We start from the raw sequence: 24,107 nt of genomic DNA on the forward strand, positions 1-24,107 counted from the left end.
CCGAAAAGACCTCTCAAACAAATTATGCAAAAGATCGACATGATAGCATCGGTCAACTACAAATAAACTTGGAAAAGGACAACATAAGAGAAGCCGGTCATGGATTAACACTTAAAAATAGCTCAGAGATTCTGAGCAACAAGGCCCCAACATTTTCAAAGCGCATAAAGAAGTGCAAGCAAGCATGACATAAAATACCAAGCTTCAGGGTCAGACCCAAAAAAGCTTAGAAGCTACTCGATTGCGTTTGTTTTAATGGGTTGCTAAAAGTAACAAAAAAGAGTGTCATCAAAGGATACCAACCACAAAATAAAAAGTTAAAAGCCCACAAGCCAGGCCAACCACACAGATATCCAAAAACTACAGATCAGAAGACTTTTTAATAGCATCAGGAGAAGGAGGGCGAGCCTGGAGAGGAACAGCATCCACAGTACCATCGTCTCGGTTTAAGATTTGGAAGTCAGGATCAGAAATAGGAGGGCCGACCTCAGCAGGAGGAACAGTAGGAGCTGACACCTTGGCAGAAGGAACAGGGAGAGGTTCAGCATTATCATCATCCTCATCATCGGGGACAACCTTACCATCCCTGACGACATTCTCCAGGCTGAAGAGAGTGAGGTCAGCCTCGGAAGCAATAATCCGAACCTGCTCCTTCAGGTTCTCGTAAGCAGCAGTCACACTGCCAACGAGATGACCTTGGAGCTCAGAGTAATCAGCTCGGGCATTCTCCAACTCCTCCCTCAGGCGCACCACCTCCCGATAAGATGTCACATAACTGTCCTTATGTCTCATAGCCGTATCCTCGGCCAGCCTCACCGAAGCCGCCAAAGAGAGGGAACTCACCTTCTCATTCTCCAGATCCTTCTCCAACTTGGCTACCTTTACCTCAAGCTCCTCCTTAAGGCCCTTCATCCGGTCGAACTCCTGTTTAGCCTCCTCCATAAATTCCTTAGTAGCATGGAGAGGAAGATTCTGAGCAGTTCGGTACAAGGCAGCCCCCATGTACGCCATTTTAACACTGTTTCGGGTCATAAAATCCAGATGGCAAAGGATTGACACATCATCCATGGGGAGGGTAACATAGGGACCGATCTGCTGATCTACAAATTCGATTGCATTAAAATCAGGGGTGTCAAGGTTGAAGACCTCAGTTGTTTTTTGTTTCTTATTGGGAGGAGCACCAGAAGTAGTAGCTGAAGACTGTGGAGGCTCGGCCAGATGAACCCGAGGAGTCGGGATCACTTTCCTCGGCCCAGGAGAACTCGGCACGGGTGGCTTCACTTGCACTTGGGAAGATCCCTCCCCGGCCGCCTTGGCCGAGATGTTTTGAGCAACAGCAGCCTTCTTTGCCTTCTTATAGGCCTTGATGGAATCATTATTTTTTGACATCTCTGAAAGAACAGAATCAACCATAACAACAAGTTACAACATAGGAAAAGAAAAGCTCAGAAAGCAAGTTTAAAAACAAATCAGACGGTACCCAAAGCAGTTCGAACCAAAGACGGATCACTCAAGAATCTTTTTGTATCCAGATGGGGTGGTTTTCCCCACAAAAGCCCGCTCAACCTCATTAAGCATCTTCCATGTATAACGTGGCACTCTCACATTCTTTTGCCACTCTAGAGGAAAAGCAGGCTCATCATTTTCATCAAGAAAAAAAGGGCGGACCCCCTCAACAGCACGGACGCGGAAGAAATAGTTCTTAAAATCTTTAAAAGACTCATCATACATGGGAAAACTTTATGCCCCTGGGCCGACCTGAAAGAAACCCAGGAAGCTTTCTTTTTGGAGGAACCTCCAGGCTTGGCCGAGACAAAAAGATAAAGGAAAAGAGTTTCAGAAGGTGCTATGCCTAACTCTTGGCAAAGCAGTTGAAATATTTTGATAAAACCCCAGGAATTCGGATGAAGCTGGGATGGAGCAATGTTACATGACCACAACAGGTCGGTTTCAAAAGCAGTAAAAGGAAAAGTAACGTCTAACTGGCTGAAGAAGTATTCATAAACGTAAAAGAAGGGACGCTCCCCCTCGACGAAAGTAGAAAAGCAAGCCCTCTCATCGGAGTCATGAGCTACGAGTTCATAATCCCTCTCCCGGGCACTGCCACTACAAATTCTATGACGCTTCCTCAGTTCTACACAAAATTCAGCATCCACGACAGAGGCACACATTAGGACAAGGGAGTCCAGCCAATCAGACATCCCCTTAGGAACTTTGGAGGACACCTCTACAATGTTATTGCGAGAAGACATGACGCCGACTAATCCTACAAATAAGAAAAGAAGATTGAATTACTAAAAAACATCTCAGACGAGGGGCAAAATAACTCGACAAAAATGACACAGGCAAACACATAGGAAAGGAAAACCCCAAGACTCAAAACCAAAGTCCTGGGGCATCCTTTGGAGGCAGAAACAAGGCAAGGTTTCAGGAAATTCCTACAGCTTACGAAAGTCTCAAATAACCGCAAAGGAAGCAAAAACACAAAAAGCCACTATCTTTCTATAGTTTCACCAAACAAAAGGGCATAGCAAAAAAGCCGAAAGCAGGAAAATCGTCAAAGACACAACCTTTTTTTAGAAACAAAAATCATCATTTCAAATACAATCATCAAAAGCACAAGTGGAAGCGACGGCAACATGCAAAACTCTAAAGGCATCAAGCAGTAGAGAAAGTCAAAGAAATCACACAAAAAGACGAAGAAATCCCAGAATACACAACAATCAGGCACAGTAAAACAGAAAAATTCAAACTTTCTCCAAATCAGGCTTTCTCTAAATTAGACAGGAAAATGACGCAGAAGAAAGGGAAAGAGAAAACCAACCTGGAACAAAAGAGAAGCTGCAAAAACTGAAGACGGGAAAATAGAATCAACCCAGAGAATTGCCAAATGACGCTATCACGCAAGGAAAGGCAGAACGATGCGGATGAAAACAGAAAGTGAGAGAGTGAAGGAAGAAGTTACGAAGGAGAGAAACCATTTTTTGATCGAAAGATTCAAAATAAAAACCAAGGGAAACGGGCAATTAAAACCAATTAATGAAGGTATTTAAAGCTTCGCGTATTCCCAAAAGTCAAAATATTAAAGGCAAAAGCGCGCGCTTTTAGAAGAAGCAAAAGAAGAAACGTTCCACATTCAAAAAGACTCTACAAAGAAAGAAATTGACAAAATGCTTGAGTTCGGCTTCACTAAAAAGGACCGAAGCCAAGGATTCGACCTCAACAAGAAAGACCGAGCTCAAGCAGGGGCACTGTTCATACCCCGGGTCGAGCTATCCGACTCGGGATGATCGGCGACAAAGCGGCCGACCTCTTCAGGTCAGACTATCCGACCTCTTCTCAAAAAGAGCTCGGCCAAATCGACAGGAAGGCCCAAGAAGGCCCAAACAGAGGAACACGACCCAAATCCAAAGGCCGTCCAAGCCTATAGAGATAAGGGCGGTTCCCTTGAAGATAAGTTGACCACAACTCAAAGATAAAGATAAGATAATATAACTAACTTATCTTATCTAGAAAAGTCACTCTACAACCACTATAAATACACTAGAGCACCCAGGTATAACTCATACTCTGATTCTACATAAAACCTATTTAATACCCATGCTAACTTAAGTATCGGAGTCTCTTGCAGGTACCTCCCACCCTCCGGTGACCAAGGATCAGCAGTGCAGCCAGTCCAACAAGTCGGATACGACAGCTCCGGCCCCCACCCACCAGCCGGACACGTCATCTCCGACCAATACAGAAGATCTCATCTGAGATCGACCTACAGTTTCAGGTAACTCTCGGAACAGTTCTAAATTTCATTTTCATCATTGCGTAATCACCTTCATTGTTCATGCATAAACCGTGTCACCTCTCCATTGCATGGTCTCCAAAGGTGAAGTTTCTGACAGAGCCCTTTAGAGATCACTTCTCCAAGTCCATAAACAGTGGAATGTTGTTGGGCTCGATTTCCAGATGGACCCAATTTTATGTAAATGTATTATGCGGACAGTCCAATACACATTGTGTCAAACAAAAAAGAATGCCAACCCATGACGCTCCAACGAATACAAGGAACAATCCCACAAGGTCCACCGCAGCGTTATCAATTTGATATTGGATTTTGATGTACCCAAATACAAATTAATTAATCTAGTATCACATTCGAAAAAATTCACAATGACATCGAACTGAAAGAAATTGAATACAACCCAAAGGGTTCACTCCAACTCGTAACCACAACAAATAATATCAAAGGGGTCAACATATCTCATGTAGAGTTCCACATACCCCTATGGAACTCCTAACTTGTCTACCCATGAAACGGCCTCACGAGTAATGCTTGCCTGCTGATATGTTGCGTGGGCACCTGTCTTGGCCTTGCAATTGTACCAATCTTGCCTCCATGAATGAATGATTTCTACTGCAACAGAATATAGTGGATTTTATGTCAAACCAACAGAGGTAACAACATTTAGGGTATTTACAAGATGTAATTCTCTATTTTCAAAAAATGTGACTAGAAATAATTAATTTCATACATAATGCTAACTATGATATCCCACTACCCATCTCCCTACACTTGACCAAAATTATTTCAGCCAGATATAACTACACTCTATATGCAAGATAACCTTAAGTGATTTCATACTACACAACTAATTAGTCCAACATTATTGCAACCACCAATCATGTTACTCTATTTGCGGTTTATCACGATAACTGATTTTATGGTTATCTACTCATTACGTCAGCTTATAACTCAACTACCAAACGATCCACTCTTCCTGCGTCCCAATTTGTTAATTTGTCTTACATACTAGTAACTACTTCTTAGTACTATATTCAAATCTGCAATACAGAAAACAATCACCGTGTTGTGATAGACGTTATTTGCTGTGCCGTTGGGGTCCAAAAACAGGTTATCACCAACGTGTTCATCGTCCTGTAATCAGAGTACTGGTTAAAAGTTGGATCCTGCATACGGATAACAAGTTTCCAAAAACACTTCGAAGGAAATATCTTACTCGGTCAGGCATGTCTAAATCATCCCCCTCGAATGCATCGTCTCTCAAATCGTGTTGTTCATTGTTATCACCCTTGGCTGGGCAGGTTCTCTTTGTATGTCTCATACCTTTGCAGCAGGTACAACGTCGCCTTTTACCATGACCTTTTTTATTTCCAAGTTTTGAAGCTCCTTTTGACTGAGCAACAAGTAGGTCCCTGACCACAGCATTTGCTTCACCGGCATGTTCGGTGCTCGGGCTAACGCCACCGTGAAATGCCTTGTAATCTAACTCAAGGTCTTTACATAAGGACTGAATTCCATGCATAGCCTTTTGGAACAACGCCAACCTTTGTGCCCCCAGGAAAAACATCCACTGCAATGCGGAATGGAGTGCCCCATGGCGGAGGATAACACCGTGTTCGCTAACGTTGCCCCAACTTTTCGTGTACTGCTCAAGGGATTTTGCATCAGTTCTCCACCTCCTCAGAACGAGCTTATCGGGTATCTCCTTCAAGTGCTCTTCCTTCATCACAAAGAACATGTGCTTGTATGGATATCCATGCTTCTTCCAGAAGTTACATTGACAACTTACTTTGCTAGTCGACCGACCGAAGGATGCCGTTATGTGCAAATTAGGTTCCTCATATTCCTCAAGGGTGTATACCATTGTATTCAATATCCTTCTTTTGTTAATCTGGTTCAAGGCACCTACCCCTTCGATCTCCTTCTTGACATCCCCAAACACTTCTCTTGTGTATACCATAGCGGCATGCCTTTCAATACTTCTCAGGCATGTTGTCATAACCGGAACCGAGTTGATGGACTGAAACTAGAGCAGCAACTCCCTATTCTGATACTCGCGGGCAACCATCTCCAAGCTCTGAACCAGCTCGTAAATTGTGTGGGTGGACTTCAAAAACTTGTTCACGTGTGCGTTAATGCCTTCGCACCTGGATGTTGTCCGATATCCTGCGCAGAACTTGTCACGCAAATAAGCACTTGCCCACATCTCCTTCTTATCATACATCTGGCATGACCATTTCTTCTCGCGTAGGCCATACATATCGGTAGCCTGCTCCCATTCGGATTCGAAGTCCTCTGTCGCCATTTCTGCATACAGCCATCTTCTAAACAACCCACATAATTCTGCATCCTTTACATTAGACGTGACGTTTTTTTCCACATGCCATGCACACAAACGATCGGTCGCAGAGGGAAGCACTTCGGAAACTACTTTTATCATAGCCTTGTCGCCGTCAGTCACAACTACAGCCGACTTTTTACCACACATGATCTCCATCAAATTCTCTAACATCCACCGATAGGAAGAAACACTTTCATCAAGCAACAACCCAAACCCAAAGATGGTGGTCTGCTTGTGATTGTTTGATCCAGAAAAAATCACGACCGGTCTCTTGTATTTGTTTTTCTTGTATGTTGAATCAAATGCCAATACATCACCAAAGTATTGGTAATCGACTCTGCTAGATCCGTTTGCCCAAATCAGATTCGCTAGCCTGTTGTCCCAAGTCACATTATATTTTGTGATTGCCATGGGGTCTAACTTCGGTTTTTCCCTCAAGATACATGACGATCGGTTTTTCTATCTGTAAAGAAATTCACAAATATAATCGCGTTGCAAGTATAGCTTCTAAACCAATAGAAAATCCTTTCGTACAAACGTTTTGGTTGTCACAAGTAACAAACCCCTTTGAAATTAATAACCGAAGTATTTAACCTCGGGTCGTCTTCTCAAGGAATTGCAGGGAGGTGTTCTTATTATTGGTTGTGAGTCTTGTAAATTGGGTTTTTTTTTTTTTAAAATAAGGAACAAGTAATGTAAAATAACAAGTCGTTAAAATAATAACTAATAAAGCTCTTGGCAATGTATGAAAATTAGAAGTCCTATCCTAGTTATCCTTATTAATGGTGATGAGAATTATATTTTGCTCCCACTTAGTCAACCTCTAACTATGAAGGTAAGTCAAGTGGATAAATCAATTTAACACCTAAAGTCCTAGTCAACTCCTAAGGAAAGACTAGAGTTATAGGAATTTAAATCAATCAGCAAAGATAACAATTATCAATCACGATGAGTTTGACAACTCAAGAGTTACCAATTAATCAACCAAAGCCAAAAGGGAAAAATCTAAATTATTTATATAAATAAAGGAAAGCAATCATAATTCTAAAATACCTCAAATTGCATTAAATAGAAATTATAATCTAACATGAAGAGTTCATAAGCCAATTTGGCTAAAAAGAGAATCAACAAGAAAAATAGAATAAACTAGTAAGCTAGAACAAATAAAAGTAGAATAGAAGTTAAATTAAAGAAACATTGAACCAGGAACTCAGAAGAAATTGTAAGTTGAAATAATAAGAAATCCTAATTCCTTTAAGAGGAATCCTAATCCTAAATCCTAAGAGAGAGGACAGAACCTCTCTCTCTAAAAACTACATCTAAATTATGAAAAGTAAATTATGAGTGTATTCATGAATGGATGTATTCTCCTACTTTATAGCCTCTAATCTGTGTTTTCTGGGCCGAGAACTGGGTCCGAAACAGCCCAGAATTCGCTGGTTTTGAATTCAAACACGCTGGTTTTTTGCCACTGCGACGCATCCACGTAGATCACGCGTTCGCGTTACTTATCGTCAGGGAAACTATGACAAATTATATATCAAATCGAAGCCCCAGACGTTAGCTTTCCAAAGCAACTAGAAACACATCATTTTGACCTCTGTAGCTCAAGTTATGACCGTTTTAGTGCGAGAAGGTCAGGCTGACAGCTTTGCAGTTCCTTCAACTTCTTGCATTCCTTCCACTTTTGCATGCTTCCTTTCCACCCTCTAAGTCATTCCTGCCCTGTAATCTCTGAAATCACTTAACACACATATCAAGACATCGAATGGTAATAAGAGAGGATTAATATTAGCAAATATAAGTCCAAAGAAGTATGTTTTCAATCATAGCACAAAATCAGGAAGGAGAATGTAAAACCATGCAAATAGTATGAATAAGTGTATGAAAGATTGATAAAATCCACTCAATTGAGCACAAGATAAACCATAAAATAATGGTTTATCAATTCACTATTGCAGAATTTGCGTCACCGTCAGCTATTTTAATACGCCGTTTTTGTCAGCGTAGTTGTAGACATCCTTCTTCAGAAACCCCAACAACGAATAGCCACCGGCCATACTAGCCATGTACCCTACAATCTTAGCTGTTGCAATACCATGTACTTGCATCCCATCTATCTGACTCATTACTATTTCCGTTAACCCACGATGATTGGCAATCAAGTGCACCATTCCTGTCGGTGTCAACTCATGGTTGTGTTCGGTGACTAGCTTCCTCACCTTCCAGCAGTTATCATTTTTGTCTAAAAAACCAATAACATTGCCTTGCAGTTAGTTCTTGTCTTTGGTTTGTGTTCCCTCCTTCTGTCAACCCTGTCATAGTGTTTACGTTCCCTCAAGCCTTTTTTGTTACAAAAAAACCTATATCTAACCAAGTTCCCCTCACAGTCTTTCCCCGAGTCACCCTTTTGCACACCGAACCCATGCATTTTTCCAAACCTCCGATAGAACTCATATGCACTCTCAATGCTGACTCAAACCTTCTTCAAAATGTCATCCACACTCAGTCCGCCAAGGTCTTCCAAGTCACAACATTCATCGTCGGCCACGACTCCTACTTCTTCGGCACGGTTGAACTCCTCGTACGCATCACTTTGAGTCCCTCGACAATCAGCATACCCCTCGCTTAAGTTCACCTCCATCTGTACCTCAACAATATATCGACTAAATCAGGACTTGCAACACCAACAAACATCTAAGGGTCCTATCCATATACTGTTGTTTGGCATTTGCTCTCATTGCATTCAAAATTCTACCTAAATTAATAGTATAATAAAAATATTTCCCCTATACACCTGATTCAATAAAAACTCAATGAATAATGCAACTACTTCTAAACACTCTTCATCTACATTTACTTCCTTCAGCAGGGGATCATAAACAACTAGTTCCATGCCTAAACAAATTACAATGAAATGCAATGCCCAAAAATAGGCTAATAAAGAAAAATAGAGACTATTCTCTCTTCAACTCCATGTTCAAGCTTGTGGGAGACCACAATCACCAGAGTAATACCATTGACATAGTCTTCATTCTTAGTTCTTATATACCTCATCCAATTTTCCACACAATGCAAAACAAACACAAAATTGATTTCTGAGACAACAAAAGCAGCAGACCAAGGTTCGGAATTTGAGCATCGATCACAGATAGTTAATTTCTATTAACTAAACAAAAACAGCAAAAAACCATTCAGAGTTTCGGCATTCTTCACAAAAAATGCATTTCCTACGGAAAATAAACAGAACAAAACCAGAAGAACAACATTCAGAGTTCCAGCAATGATCACAAAAAAATTGATTTCTGAAACAAAACAAACAAGGAAACAACAAAACAATGAAAACTGATTTTTTCCTTTCAGACGAAGACAACACGACGCATAGAATAAATCACTGATCACCAACATCTGCCAATAATCTCAAACACAACACCTAAACCGGAACAATAATTGGCCAAATAATCAAGAACAAGACCTAAATACAAATTCAAAAAAATTACCTCACAGCAATCTAACAATTTAGAAAAAAAAAAAAAACAACTATAGCCCAACAATTTAGCAAATTATCAAGTTAACAAGTCCATAGGCAGAGAATCACAACAACAACAAAAAAATTTAAAAATAACACAAGACCAACAGCACAAGAATAATTAGCAAATTAACCAGTTCACATTAATAGTTGAACTTTACCCGAAGAAACTGAGGCAAGTGGAATCATCATGCTAACATGTTTTCTACAAAGATGCTATTTGTGTAGCTACATTTTTCTGATTACTAAGATCGAATTATTCTACCTTCACATGCACTCAACTTACTAACTTTCTAAAAGCTATAAATTATAAAACCAACCAGAGATACGGTTAAAGGATTACATCGGACCCCTACAGTGCAGCCACATTAAAACATAACTATAGAATTCAAAGCTTAATATCAATATCACAGCGAAGAGAACATAGATGTTTTATACTTTAATTCTGTCTATGAAGAAAGTCCAAACCACTACCAATTCAAAATGTTACCTATTATATTAGTAATCAAAAGTTGTAGAGGTTGAAGCAGAGTATTGCTGCTGTGTGGGTGTATTGTCTGGTGGCGGATTTGGGAAACTCACGGAGGCGACAAAAGCTAGCAGTACCACATCCGGGGGTCGCTCGCGGTTTCATCCCAGCGGTCGAAGGAGACCGACGTGGCTTCCACACGAACGCAAACGCGAACTCGAACGGTAAACAGCGAGTAATGCGAACGGTGAAGGTCAATCGATCCAGGACAGAAAAGAACGGGAACGAAGGCGATCGCTGAACGCAGAGGGAACCCAGCAATGGCAACCAAACAGTGGTTTTTGAAAAGCATCTGCAAATACAGAGACAATGGACACTGAGCTCCACCAAGCATCTACGATCGGTGACCGAATAGGGGTTGAAGACCTGGAGCACGACGGGAAGCTACATTGAGGGATGGCCGGCGAACATCAGGAGTGTGCCGGAAGCTAGGGCTAGGGTATTGGTTTGGTACCAATTTGCATTGCATCAGAAGGGGGGTTGAGTCCACAAATGATGGGGGTAGAGGGTTCCTGTAGGTTAGGTTCTCTTTTTTTTTTGGGTTTTAAAAACATTAAGCCTTTGGATCATTTGTATCTGAATGGTTAAGGGCTGCAGTCCATCTCTCGCCCATTGCCTTAAATTTCCCCCCAGACCCATCCAATTTTTTCCACGGACTGAAGCGTGAATGTGAAAACAAAAAAATTACTCTATCACATTATATTTATTTTCCAATTAATTAAGTTATTAATATACCTTAACTGAGTTGTTAACAACCTCGATTTCTAAAAAGTCCTTCTGAATTGTAGGACCCGTGCCTGTACCAGCTACCTCCAGCTACGACACATGCAGAAGCGTTGAATATTTTAATAGGATAGGTGTATCTACCACGTTCAAATACGCAGCATCCTCACCTGCTGAAGAATCTTCCTCTCAGCACCATAGCAGCTCCCAAAAGTGTTGACTCTAGACTTCTTATTAGGTTCTTGAATTTTTCTACTGACGCCAATGTTCTGAAAACTGGTTCGGACCGACCGGTTGAACCGTGAACTGGAAACAAAAACGATTCGGGCAATCAGCAAAACCGCAAAATCTGAAAATTGGAATTGAACCGGTGTACCGGCCGGTAACCGGTCGGTCGAACCGAACCGTGACCCGGCCGGTTTTTTGGCTGGGTAGCAAAACGCTGCCGTTCCCGCCTTTTAAACCCTAAATCAGTAACCAAATCCCTAATTGCCTTCTCATTCATCGAGCTTTACAGAAGCTGCTTCAGAGGTGAAGTGAATTGAGAACTGAGAACGCCTCACTCTCACACGGGTCGAGCCACCGCCGTCAATCCTTCGAACAGCCACCTAATCGCGCAGCAGCCGTCGTTCCTTCGACCAGTCACCTCCGTCGCACAGCAGCCAGTTGTTCGTTGGAGCAGCCACCTCCATCGCGCAGCAGCCGTCATCCCTTCGAAGGTGCTCCACCACTGCTTGGTCACTCGGCGTCGCTGTCTCCCACTCTCCCTATTGCATGTTCTGTTGAAGCCTTGAAGGTGCCTTCGAGCTTCCAGAGTTCCAGGCAATTTTTTTTAGTTATGATTGTTTGATTCCTGATGAGTTTGATTGAGTATTTCTTTGATTTTGTGAAGCTCTGTGACATGATTGATAAACCATTATTTTATGGTTTATATTGTGTTTAATTGTGTGGTTTTATCAAATCTTTACCCACTTATTCATATGATTAGCATGTATTTACAACTCCTTCCCAAAATTTCTCCATGGTTGAAAACTTGCTTCCTAGAGACTTTTAATTATGTATTTTAATTCTCCTTTATTCCATTCGATGCCGTGATCCCTGTGTTAAGTGTTTCAGGCTTTATAGGGCATGAATGACTTGAAAATTGGAGAGGAGGCTTGCAAAAATGGAAAGAACACAAGAAATTAAGGGGATGACCAGCGAGAAGCGACGCGGACGCATGGCTCATGCGACCGCGCGAAATGGAGAAATTGTAGTGACGCACTCGCATGGATTGGAAACTGCACGAGTGACACGAATGTGTGGACGACGCGCACGCGTGGCAAGGCAAAACGCTGGATGACGCGAACACATAGATGACGCGATCGCGTGACGTGCACGATCTGCAGAATTTATAGAATTCGCTGGGAGCGATTTTGGGCCATGTTTTGACCCAGTTTTCGGTCCAGAAAAGCAGATTAGAGCCAGGGAACATGCAGAGACCAGGAGAGATTGATTCGGCATAATTTTTAGTTTTTAGATCTGACTTTACTCCTCCTCTAGGTTTTCTCTCTACACATTCATAGTTATTAGGATTTTGTTTTTATTACTTTTTGGATTGGGATATTGAGAAGAGTTATTACCTCCGCCAAGATTTCATCATTCTAGTTTGTTTTTCTTACTTGTCACTTACTCTTTCATATCCTTAATTTGTTCAGAAGTACTATTGGATTATATTTAGAATTTATTAATACAAGAACTACTTTTATTTTTAATTGATCTTTTTTATTATTATTTATCATGTCTTCCTTTATTTCCCTTTCTTATTTTGTGAAGTTTACATTCATAATGAGCGAGTAGTTTTCTAACTTGATTGGGAGTTGATTGAGAGGAGAACCTTGAGTTGGAATGCTCAAGAGTAAAATTGTAATTGGGTTTATTGTTGGATGGCTCTCTAGTCACTGACACTTTTCCTTCCCAAGGGAGATGATTAGAACTTGTGAACAGGAGTAGACTTCCAACTTGCTTGACTTTCCTCTAACCAGTAAAGGATAACTGAGCAGAAAACCTTCAATTATCAATTAATCTTGGGAGAACTCCAACAAGGATAGAACTTCCGATCAATCTACTCTCGGTCAATATTTTTATTTAAATTACATAAATTCTCTGATTTAATTTCTTGTTTATCAAACTCAAAACCATTTTGGAAAACATCTGATTAATAGAATAGCACATCTTTCTGCAACTCATTGGGAGACGACCTGGGATTCATACTCCCAGTATTTTAAATTCTAATTTTGTGACAACTCTTCTAAATTGATAAGCGGATTTTTGTTGTTTAAGAACTATACTTGCAACGTATCTCTTATATTAATTTCTTAATCCGCCAATTTCTGCCACGTCAATTTTTGGCGCCGTTGCCGGGGAGATGTAATAGAGTGCTGAGTTATTGATTGGAATTTATTTACTTGTGTTTATTTTATTTTGCTACTATGCGCTGCATGTCTTTTTCATTGAATGACGTGTTCACTTCCTGATCCAAGCTTGCCGGCGTTTGATCCTGAAATTGAAAGGACTATTTCACGTATAAGGCAAGCTCGGCGTCGGTTAGTCCTCTCCGAGGATGAATCTGAAACGTCACTTAAGAAAGAAACAAGCTCCCTTTCTACTGATTCGGTTGATTTACGTACAAGTGACATGGCAGCACCTAGGAGAGTAACTATCCAGGAAGCTGGAGCCTCTGATTTCACACTGCAGCCATATCAAGCGCATCACCCAGCGGTGGCTGTAGATTTTGAACTAAAGACTGCACTACTCAACTTGATGCCTAAGTTTCATGGCTTACCTGCTCAAGAGCCTGTCAAGCACCTTAGGGATTTCTAGGCAGCATGTTCTACTGTCAAGCGTGATGGTGCAGATGAAACTTCTATTTTGTTAAAAGCCTTTCCATTCTCTCTTGAGAGAAAGGCGAGAGAGTGGTACTACACTCAACCCGGAGCAACTGTTTCTAACTGGGATACGCTCCGAAGAGAATTTTTGAAAAAATTCTTTCTAGCTGAAGTTACTGATAAACTGAGGAAAGACATTTCCATGATTATTCAGGATGAATCCGAGACTCTCTACGAATACTGGGAGCGCTTCAACAATCTTCTGAAAGCATGCCCCCACCATATGATTGACAAGATAGTGTTGCTCGGCTATGTCACATAGGGCATGAAGCCCCAAGATAAGACCACATTGGAAAGTGCTAGTAATCGATCTATGAAAAAGTACAAGACCACTGATGAGGCATGGCAGTTGATCAGCGACTTAGCTGAATCTACTCGAAATCACAGGCAGAAACAAAGCCAGTCAAAAGCTATTGCAGAGGTATCTTCTAGCAAAGAGACTACTGCTCTGACTCAGAGTATATGTGAAATGACCAACTTACTGAAGCAGATGCAGTTGAGTCAACAACAAGCTCAGCAAGGCCAACAGTTGGTTCCACAGAGAGTGTGCAGAATCTATGCTGATTATAGTCATTATACTGATGAATGTCCGCAGCTCTAACAGGAAGTCAATACTGTAGCAGCCACTCATAACTTTTATGACCGCCCGAATCAAGGATACAATCAACAAGGAGGCAACTACAACCAAAGTGGAAACTATAACCAGAGTTGGCAAGACAACTCCAACCATGGCTGGAGGGACAACAATAACAGAGGAGGTAGAGACAATCAGGGAAATCAGAGGTGGAATAATAACAACAACAGGCAGCAGAACCAGAACCAGCCTTATAGAGCACCTTACCTGAGGTAATCCCAAGGACCACAGCACAACCAACAACAAGTTCCGTAGATCACTTATTCTAATTCCTCTCCGAATGACGAGATGTTTCAATCCATTGCGCAAGGACAAAGGAGCGTGGAAAGTTCACTTAACGGTCTGACATCCGCTATACAAGCTCTCATCTCTCAGATGGGATCATCCAATACTTCAAACACTCAACATGCAAGCTCCAGTGGAATTCCTTCTCAACCCTTACCCAATCCAAAGGGTGGCATCAATGCCGTCACCCTAAGGTCTGAAACCACACTACAAGAGAGGAATCAGGAGGAGCCAATCCCACCAGAACACGCCCCAGCTGAAGAGGTGGTGGAGGTAGAAGATGTTGAAGAGGAAGAGGACGTACAAGACATGGTTGAAGAAGAAGAAGCTCAACCACAGGAAGAAGCACCAAAAGATACAGACGCTGCAGAAAATGCCCTCCCTATTCCATTTCCACAAATTGCAAGGAAGCCTAGAAAGCAGATGGAACTTGATCCCAAAATAGTAGAAATATTCAAAAAGGTTGAGGTAACTGTTCCCCTTTTTGATGTTATTCAGCAGGTACCTAAATACACAGAGTTTCTAAAAGATTTATGTATACATAAAGACAAAATTAATGAATTAGAAACTATTCCTTTAGGTAGTTCTATATCTGCTTTAATAGGAGGTATACCTGAAAAGTGTAGTGATCCAGGTCCATGTATGGTTAACTGTACCATTGGGGGTGTGATATTTTCTGATTGCGTATGTGATTTAGGAGCGTGTGTTAGTATAATGCCTTTGTCTATATATGATACTTTGAGCCTCCCTCCCTTAAAAAGGTCGGCAGCTCGTTTTGTGTTAGCAGATAAAAGCATTATCACAGTGGTTGGAATTGCTGAAGATGTATTAGTGAGCATTAAGGGGCTCACACTTCCCATTGACTTCTATATCCTGGAAATGCCCCCTAATGACTCAGGAAGGTCATCATCAATTCTGCTTGAAGACCATTCCTGAAGACTTCAAAGTTCAAGCTGGACGCATTTTCCGGAACTTATTCTTTTGAAATAGATGGCAGAATAGTGAAATTCAGTTTAAATGAAGCTATGAAGCACCCCCAGAAGATCATTCTATCTCCTCGTGTGACATCATAGATGAAACCATGGCTGAAGTTCACCAGGAGGAATTAGAAGAGAAGTACATAGGGCAAGGTCCAAGTGTGGGGACATTTTCAAAGGACAATGAGAGCACTTTGCCATTATGACCATCTTCAGATAATCCAAAGCCTGACCATGAGTAGAAATTAGAATTAAAACCCCTCCCTCCACACCTCAAGTATGCTTACCTTGAGGACAAGTAGAAGTCTCCAGTTATCATTGCGAGGGAGCTCACTTCCCAACAAGAAGAATAGCTACTCAGTGTACTGAGAAAACATAAGAAAGCGATTGGATGGAGCCTAGCGGATATAGTAGGCATCAACCCTCAAGTTTGTGAGCACAGAATATTCCTAGAAGAGGGAGCAAAGCCTGTCCGTCAACCTCAAAGAAGATTGAATTCCACCATCTTAGAAGTTGTTAAGAAAGAAGTGACCAGGTTACTTGAAGCAGATATAATTTACCCGATCTCAGATAGCGAATGGGTCAGTCCAGTACAAGTGGTGCCCAAGAAGTCTGGAATTACAACAGTAAGAAATGAGCATGGAGAGCTTTTGACAACTAGAGTGCAGAATTCATGGAGGGTTTGCATTGACTATTGGCGTCTTAACCAAGCCACTCGCAAGGATCATTACCCCTTGCCATTCATTGATCAGATGCTTGATCGCCTGTCAGGTAAATCCCATTATTGCTTTTTAGATGGCTATACAGGCTATTTTTAAATTCATATAGCTCCTGAAGATCAGGAAAAGACTACTTTTACATGTCTTTTTGGAACATATGCTTATAAGAGAATGCCCTTTGGCTTATGCAATGCACCAGCTACTTTCCAAAGGTGCATGATGAGTCTTTTCTCTGACCTTATTGAGAACTGTATGGAGGTTTTTATGGATGATTTTAGCGTTTATGGTGATTCATTTAGCCTTTGCTTAGATAGTTTATCTAGAGTATTAGATAGATGTGTTAGTACAAACCTTGTATTGAATTTTGAAAAATATCACTTTATGGTAAAACAAGGGATTGTACTAGGACATGTTGTGTCTAATACCATTTCTGTGGATCCAGCAAAGGTGGATGTTATTTCTAGTTTACTTTATCCCTCCTCTGTGAGGGAAGTCCGTTCGTTCCTTGGCCATGTAGGCTTTTACAGGAGATTTATTAAGGACTTCAGTAAGGTAGCACTACCCTTATCCAGACTACTACAGAAAGATATTGAGTTCGAGTTCAGTGAGGATTGCAAACAAGCGTTTGATAAGCTGAAGACCGCCCTGACTTAAGCTCCAATTGTGAGAGGACCAGACTGGAGCCAGCCATTTGAAATCATGTGCGATGCCTCCAATCATGCAGTAGGAGCAGCGTTGGCTCAGCGCGAAGGTAATTATGCGTCTAAAACTTTAGATGCTGCTCGGTCTAATTACACTACTACTGAAAAAGAGCTCTTAGCTATTGTTTTCGCTCTTGATAAATTCCGAGCCTATTTACTTGGTACTAAAGTAGTAGTGTACTCAGACCACGCAGCCCTAAAGTATTTATTACCTAAGAAGGAGTCCAAACCGAGGCTTATACGTTGGATATTGCTACTACAAGAATTTAATTTAGAAATTAAGGATAGGAGTGGTAACCAGAATCTAGTGGCAGACCACTTGAGTCACCTTGAGCACATTAAGAATACCTCCGCTCCTATAAATGATAATTTCCCATTCGACAACTTACAAGCAGTATCTGAAGTAGTCCTTTGGTATGCGCCTGTAGCTAATTATCTAGTCAGCCACACTTTTCCTCCAAACTTTACTAAGCATCAAAGAGACAAGCTGAAAAGCGAGTCCAAATATTATATATGGAATGACCCATATTTATGGAGATGTGGCGCTGACCAGGTAATTAGACGATGTGTGCCTCAATCAGAATTCCAGTCCATTTTAGAGGCCTGCCACTCATCTGAGAGTGGAGGACATTTTGGCCCCCAAAGAACAGCTAGAAAAATTTTAGACTGTGGATTTTGGTGGCCTACTCTTTATAAAGACACTGCTGAATTTTGTAAATCTTGTTCCCCATGCCAAAGGTTTGGTAATATATCCAAGCAAGATGAGATGCCTCAACCGATTATGCTTTTCTGTGAAATTTTTGATGTGTGGGGCATTGACTTCATGGGTCCATTTCCAAATTCTAATGGTTACTTTTATATATTGTTAGCTGTGGATTACGTTTCTAAATGGGTGGAAGCAATTCCTACCCGCACTGATGATGCTAACACTGTTGTTTCCTTTGTTAGAAACCATATCATCTATCGTTTTGGATCACCACGAGCAATCGTGAGCGATCAAGGCACCCATTTTTGTAACAGGAGACTAACAGGATTACTGAAGAAGCATGGGATAATTCATAAAGTGGCAACAACCTACCATCCCCAGACTAATGGGCAAGCCGAGGTGTCCAACAAAGAGATAAAGTGTATATTGCAGAAGATAGTCAAACCTCATAGAAGAGATTGGAGCACCAGACTACAAGATACACTCTGGGCATACAGAACGGCATACAAGACACTCATTGGGATTAGTCCCTTCCACCTAGTTTATGGAAAAGCCTGTCACCTCCCAGTTGAGTTAGAGCACAAAGCCTTTTGGGCAGTGAAGGAGTGCAACATGGGATTTGAGAAAGCCAGAGCTGAAAGGAAGTTGCAACTGCAAGAATTAGAAAGCCTTCGCCTAGAAGCTTATGAGAACTCAAGGCTGTACAAGGAAAAGATGAAGGCTGTGCATGATAAGCACATCAAGAGGAGAGAGTTCCAACCTGGGAACTTAGTCCTCTTTTACAACTCTAGACTGAGGCTCATGCCAGGCAAGTTGAGATCAAGATGGGAAGGTCTATATAGAGTAGAGAAGGCCGAGCTATACGGAGTTTTCCACCTAAGTCATCCTTCAAGCTCTGAATTCATCAAAGTTAATGGACATCACTTGAAGCTATATCATGGTGAGAAGATAAATAAAAACATGGAGCTAGAGATCTTCCTCTTGGAGGATCCACCAACAGCAGAAGACTGAGCTAGTGGAGTGTCCAACTTAAGGACGTTAAAGCAAAGTCCTCGGTGGGAGACAACCCACCATGGTATGATCATTCCTTTCTTTCTCCTTAGTTTTTTTTCTTTCATTAACTCTTCTCATTATTAGCACATATAGTTTGCATCTTCATGTGCATATTTGCATAATAAAAAAAGAAGATAAGAGAGAGGAGGAAAGCGGCATGCGACGCGACAGCGTCACCGACGCGTCCGCGTCGTATTGGCCCTAGGAAGAAGAGCAAACTTAACAAAGAGTCACGCGAAAGCGCGGCTGGCGGCGTGCCTTTGGCACAACTTGATCCACGTGACCGCATCTCTGATGTGTCCGCGTCATGTGGGAAAAATGCCTCCCACGCGTCCGCGTCAAGCACGCGGACGCGTGCCCTGGAAATCGACGTAAGAAAGGGTATATGGCAGAATGTTACGCTGGACCGGGGCTGGAATGATGCTAGTCGCACAAGCCCTACCACGTGAACGCGTGCCTCACGCGTCCGCGTCATTTTCCACCACGCGATCTTCCACCACGCGAACACGTCATCTTGAAATTTGGCAACAATGAGTTTCGAACAGAGAGTTGTGCGGGCGCGAGGCTGCCCTCACGCCAGTAGCACAGAACTTGTCATCCGCGTCAATTCATATACGCGCTACTCGCGCGAACGCGTAACCCACGCGTCCGCGTCGCTTGCGCCGCACAACATACCCATACCTGCCAAAATATCTTATCTTTTTCTTCCCCAAATCTTACTTTTTCTTTTCCCTTCCTCTTTCCCCCTTCTTCTTCTTTCTTCCTTATTTCTCACTTTCTACTTTCTCTCTCTCACCACCATTATCAAGGTTTTTCTTTTCTTCTTCCCTCCTTACTTTTCTATTCTTCTTCTTGTTTTTATGTTTTCTTTTTTTTTCTTTTTACTTTCATTATCCATGTTTTCTTTTTCTTTTAATTGGTGTTGGAAATTTATTTGGGTCATTGTTTCTTATGATATGCTTGTGGATTATTACAGAATTGTTTGACAATTATATATTAATTTTTAAGGGTTGCTTGCATGTTCAATTTAATACTTTCAATAGCTTATTCACCATGCATGCTATGTATTTGTGAAAACGCCCATATGGCATTGTGCACTATTTTTAGATTTCTTTCATTCTACTACTCTATATGCTTGCTTTTCACAAAATCCTTTTTATATTATATTATTTAAATATAATTGTTATTACAAACAGGTTATTAGTTTGAAAGGCTTGGTAATCTAACTTGGACATTTAATGCTTGATCTATGCTACTCATGCCTTTGCCGGCATGCCAATAAACACCTTGCATTTAATTGTCATCATATGCACTTGCTATATTTCCGTTGATGATTTTTCACATGTAGTCATGACCATGTGTTAACATCATTCATCTTTAATGTGCATTGATTACCACATTTCCCGTTCCCTTCCCTGCTCTAACCCTTGAAGTTTTAACATCCTTACTATTTCCCTTTCAGGATGGCCACCAAGAAAGAAAAAGAGAAAGCTACTCCCAAACCACTAGCAAGAAGAGGAACAAAAAGAGCATTAGCAGCAGAGCCATCTTCAACTGCAGTTAAGCCCTCAACAAAACGAATTAAGAGGATTATAAAGGTTGATGAAAAAGAGAAAGCCTTCCCAGCAAAGGACACTGCACGATTTCCCAACTGCTACTGTGAGCAGATGTTCCCCATCCTGGCAATAAGGAATTACAGCAACGAATACCTGCTTATCCTCCCGACCCGTATTGCTGAATTTGTTTAGCCACGGATCGAACACAGACACTGGGGATTCCTAAAAAGACAGCCACGACAGGTTAATCTCTCATGGGTAGTCGAGTTCTACTCTAATTTCCACTTGCCAACCCTGCAGTCTGTCTATGCCCGTCAGAAGCAAATCCCATTACAGAAGAGGCCATTCAGCGAGCTTTAGATCTTCCCCCTGCTTCAGAAGGATTGGACGCATTCCAAGAAGCCTTACTCAAGAGCCAGACATACCAATTTGACTGGGATGCCGTTCTCAGAGTTATCGCACAACCTGGCAGCGGATGGATCTACTGATACCATCGATCCCGACCCAAAGGGATATCGGCTTCAGCACTTACCTTGGAGGCTCGCGTATGGGCACAGATTATGTCCCATTACGTATTTCCGAACACTCATGAGTCCTCCTTCACTGCAGACATGGCTGTTTTACTCTGGTGTATCCTTACAGACCAGCCTCTAAACCTACCAAGACACATCCAGAATGCCATGGGACACGTACAAATTGCGGGCAACTTACCTTTTCCCGCCTTGGTCTCAGATCTTGTCTCAGCCGGAGTCTCCTACAGAGTTGGGGACACCAAAGCCATGCTTCCAAGGGATGACCAATACGTCCCTAACAGAAAATATCTCAGGCCACCAACAGCCGCTACTAGCCAGTCCGCAGAACAAGCTACAGACATTCCCCTGATGCGGGTGGAAACTTTCTCTCAACAAATTTCCTTCGGCAAGTGTACCGAATTTGTCGTCAAGTAAAAACTCACAATAGAGTGAGGTTGAATCCCATAGGGATTGATTGATCAAGCAACTTTAATTAGAAGAATGTTCTAGTTGAGCGAATCCAGAATTTGGGTTGAGAGTTGCAGAAAATAAAATGGCGGGAATGTAAATAACAGAAAAGTAAATGCTAGAATTAAAGAACTGGAAGTAAATGACTAAAAATAAATTGCAGAATTGTAAATGGGAATGGGGGATTTGCTCATAAAAGTAAATGGCAGAAATTAAAGAGAATGGGTAAGATCAGATATGGGGAGTTCATTGGGCTCAGGAGATGTTGCAATTCTCTGGATCAAGTTCATTTTCATCTCTTCCTCAATCAATGCACTCATTGATCTCCTTGGCAATGTTAATTGATTGAATTACAATTTCTTGCAATTCAATCTCTCAAATCTTGATCAATAGCCAATTCCATGGTCAATTGCTCATGAGAAGAGATGAAGTATGGTCACTGATTATACCACATGCATTTCCCAAATCAAGTATTGAGAGGGTTATAGTCACATACCCATCCAAACCCAATTTGGTCCAGCATGAGAAAGTATTTCTAGCTTGATCTCTTCATTCCTCTTTCAAGGTTCAGAAGAGATCCAAGTTTAGATAGCTTCTTTTCCAAGATAACTACCCAATTTGATGAAGATCGAAAGCTTTCAAGTAAAATCAAGAGAAAAAATAGAAGAAGAATAATGAAAATTAGTATTGATCCATCAAATAAGCTCCCTAACCCAATGAAAGGGGTTTAGTTGTTCATAGCTCTAGAAAATGAAAACAAAGATGGAGAATACATCATAAAACTAGAAGAATGCAGAGAAGGTAAAATACAGAGAGTAGTTCTCTTTCCAACTTCCAGCCTCCTTTCAACAATTCAAAGCTACTCCTATATATACTACTTTTCTCAGCTTCTAGTTGGCTCTTCAAGTCTTGGGCCTTTAGATCTTGAGTTTGAAGCAGTTCTCTTCTTCATTTGGGCTTGGCTTTACTTGCAGAGAGAAAGTGTGAAGTGGGCAGAGACTTTAGCTCAGGATGTTAGGGGTGTTAACGTTTAGTGAAAATATGAGTTCGAGAACGTTAGTGACAATCAACTTTCTCACTAACGTTCCTAAGTAAAAGCCACGTTAACTTCAACGTTAGTGGCACAAATGTTGCCACTAACGTTGCCTCTAAGTCCTTCACACACGTTATTAAGACTTAACATTCCCAATAACTTTGAAAAGCCCCCTTTGTTCCCACGTTAGAGCCCACGTTAACTTAGTTAACGTGGCTCCTTAACGTGGGCTTGCCATCCTTCGAGAACGTTAGTGACACTCAACATTGTCACTAACGTTCCAAGGTGCCCCTATGTCTCACGTTAGAGTCCACGTTAACTAAGTTAACGTGGCTTCTAACGTGGCCATGCTTAGCCATCCCCAATGTTAGTGACAATGTTGAATGTCACTAACGTTGGCATTTCTTTCACTCATCAACGTTAGCTTCCACGTTAACTAAGTTAACGTGGAAGTTAACGTGGCTCCTTGGGGTGTTGTGTGGTTGCTTCCAACGTTAGTGACAATATTGGGTGTCACTAACGTTGTCGACCACTCTTGCTTCTTACATTAGCTCCCACGTTAACCAAGTTAACGTGGGAGTTAACGTGGTATGTTTCTCCTTAGGCCAACGTTAGTGACAATGTTGAATGTCACTAACGTTGGCGTTTCTCCCCCTTCTAACGTTAGAGGCCACGTTAACTAAGTTAACGTGGACTCTAACGTGGCCACTTATGAGCATTTGCCAACGTTATTGACAATGTTAAGTGTCACTAACGTTGGCTCAACTTCCCCTCTCCATGTTAGATTTCACGTTAACTTAGTTAACGTGACTCTTAACGTGGTCAATGATGGCTTCGAGAGCATTATTGGCAATCACTTTTCTCATTAACTTTGCAAGTTACCTCCCATTCCTTGCTTCCTTTGGTCCTGAAATCAAGCAATAGAGTGCATCAAAGTTCTAGTCCAAGTCATGGGCAATGCAACATATAATTTGTCACTAAACTCATGCAAAATCCTCATGAAATAATGTAAAATGTATGCTTGAATCAAGGTGTAAGTGAATATCTACCCAAAACTAGCTTATTTCCTAAGGGAATGCATGAAACTAGCCTAAAAACAGTAAAGAAAAGGTCAGTGAAACTGACCAAGATGCCTTGGCATCACAACACCAAACTTAAAGCTTGCTTGTCCCTAAGCAAGTACTGGAACAAGAGAATGATGAATGGAATGCCAAGAGAGATGAGTCATTCTTGTGGAAGTCATATCACTGATTTTATGGTGGTTTCATGCATAGCAACTTAGGTTCATTCCTTTACTGGCTTTCAGACCTTTATCATGTCCTAAAACATTCACCTTGCTTACATCCCATGAGACTTTTATTCATTGATCCCTTTATTGTCATTTCAGAGCTTATTGTGTTCTTAGGCTAAGTGCTCTGTAAGGGGGCAAATTTTTAAGATAAGCTTTCAGCCAACACTCCCGAACCAGTTGGTTCACGGTGCTAGGTGTTGAAGCACCCCTAAGGACTTACTCCCTCAAGTCTCTCCCCCATACATACACACCACAGGCATATAGTTCATTTATTTTCCTTCTTGAGACCTTGGTGTCCAGCACCTCTTTGGGTTACTAAATGCTCTG

General features: G+C 41.5%; 2 protein-coding genes across 2 annotated transcripts; both read right to left on the minus strand.

Moving 5' to 3' along the window:
- Positions 1 to 233: 233 nt before the first annotated feature.
- On the minus strand, positions 234 to 5,807 carry LOC148574464 (uncharacterized). The gene is made up of 5 exons (XM_088505900.1): positions 5,013 to 5,807; positions 4,846 to 4,930; positions 4,302 to 4,408; positions 421 to 645; positions 234 to 263 (listed from the first exon to the last, which is right to left on the minus strand). Exons 1-5 carry the CDS (start codon positions 5,793 to 5,795, stop codon positions 234 to 236), a joined length of 1,230 nt encoding a protein of 409 aa, XP_088362026.1. The 5' UTR covers positions 5,796 to 5,807.
- Positions 5,808 to 5,822: 15 nt separating this feature from the next.
- On the minus strand, positions 5,823 to 6,548 carry LOC107610971 (protein FAR-RED ELONGATED HYPOCOTYL 3-like). The gene has a single exon (XM_016312944.1). The coding sequence runs from the start codon at positions 6,546 to 6,548 to the stop codon at positions 5,823 to 5,825; it is 726 nt and encodes a 241-aa protein (XP_016168430.1).
- Between the last annotated feature and the right edge of the window lie 17,559 nt (positions 6,549 to 24,107).

The sequence above is a fragment of the Arachis ipaensis genome, chromosome B2 (genome assembly GCF_059453495.1).
Source record: "Arachis ipaensis isolate K30076 ecotype BB chromosome B2, ASM5945349v1, whole genome shotgun sequence".
Classification (NCBI taxonomy): Eukaryota; Viridiplantae; Streptophyta; class Magnoliopsida; order Fabales; family Fabaceae; genus Arachis; species Arachis ipaensis.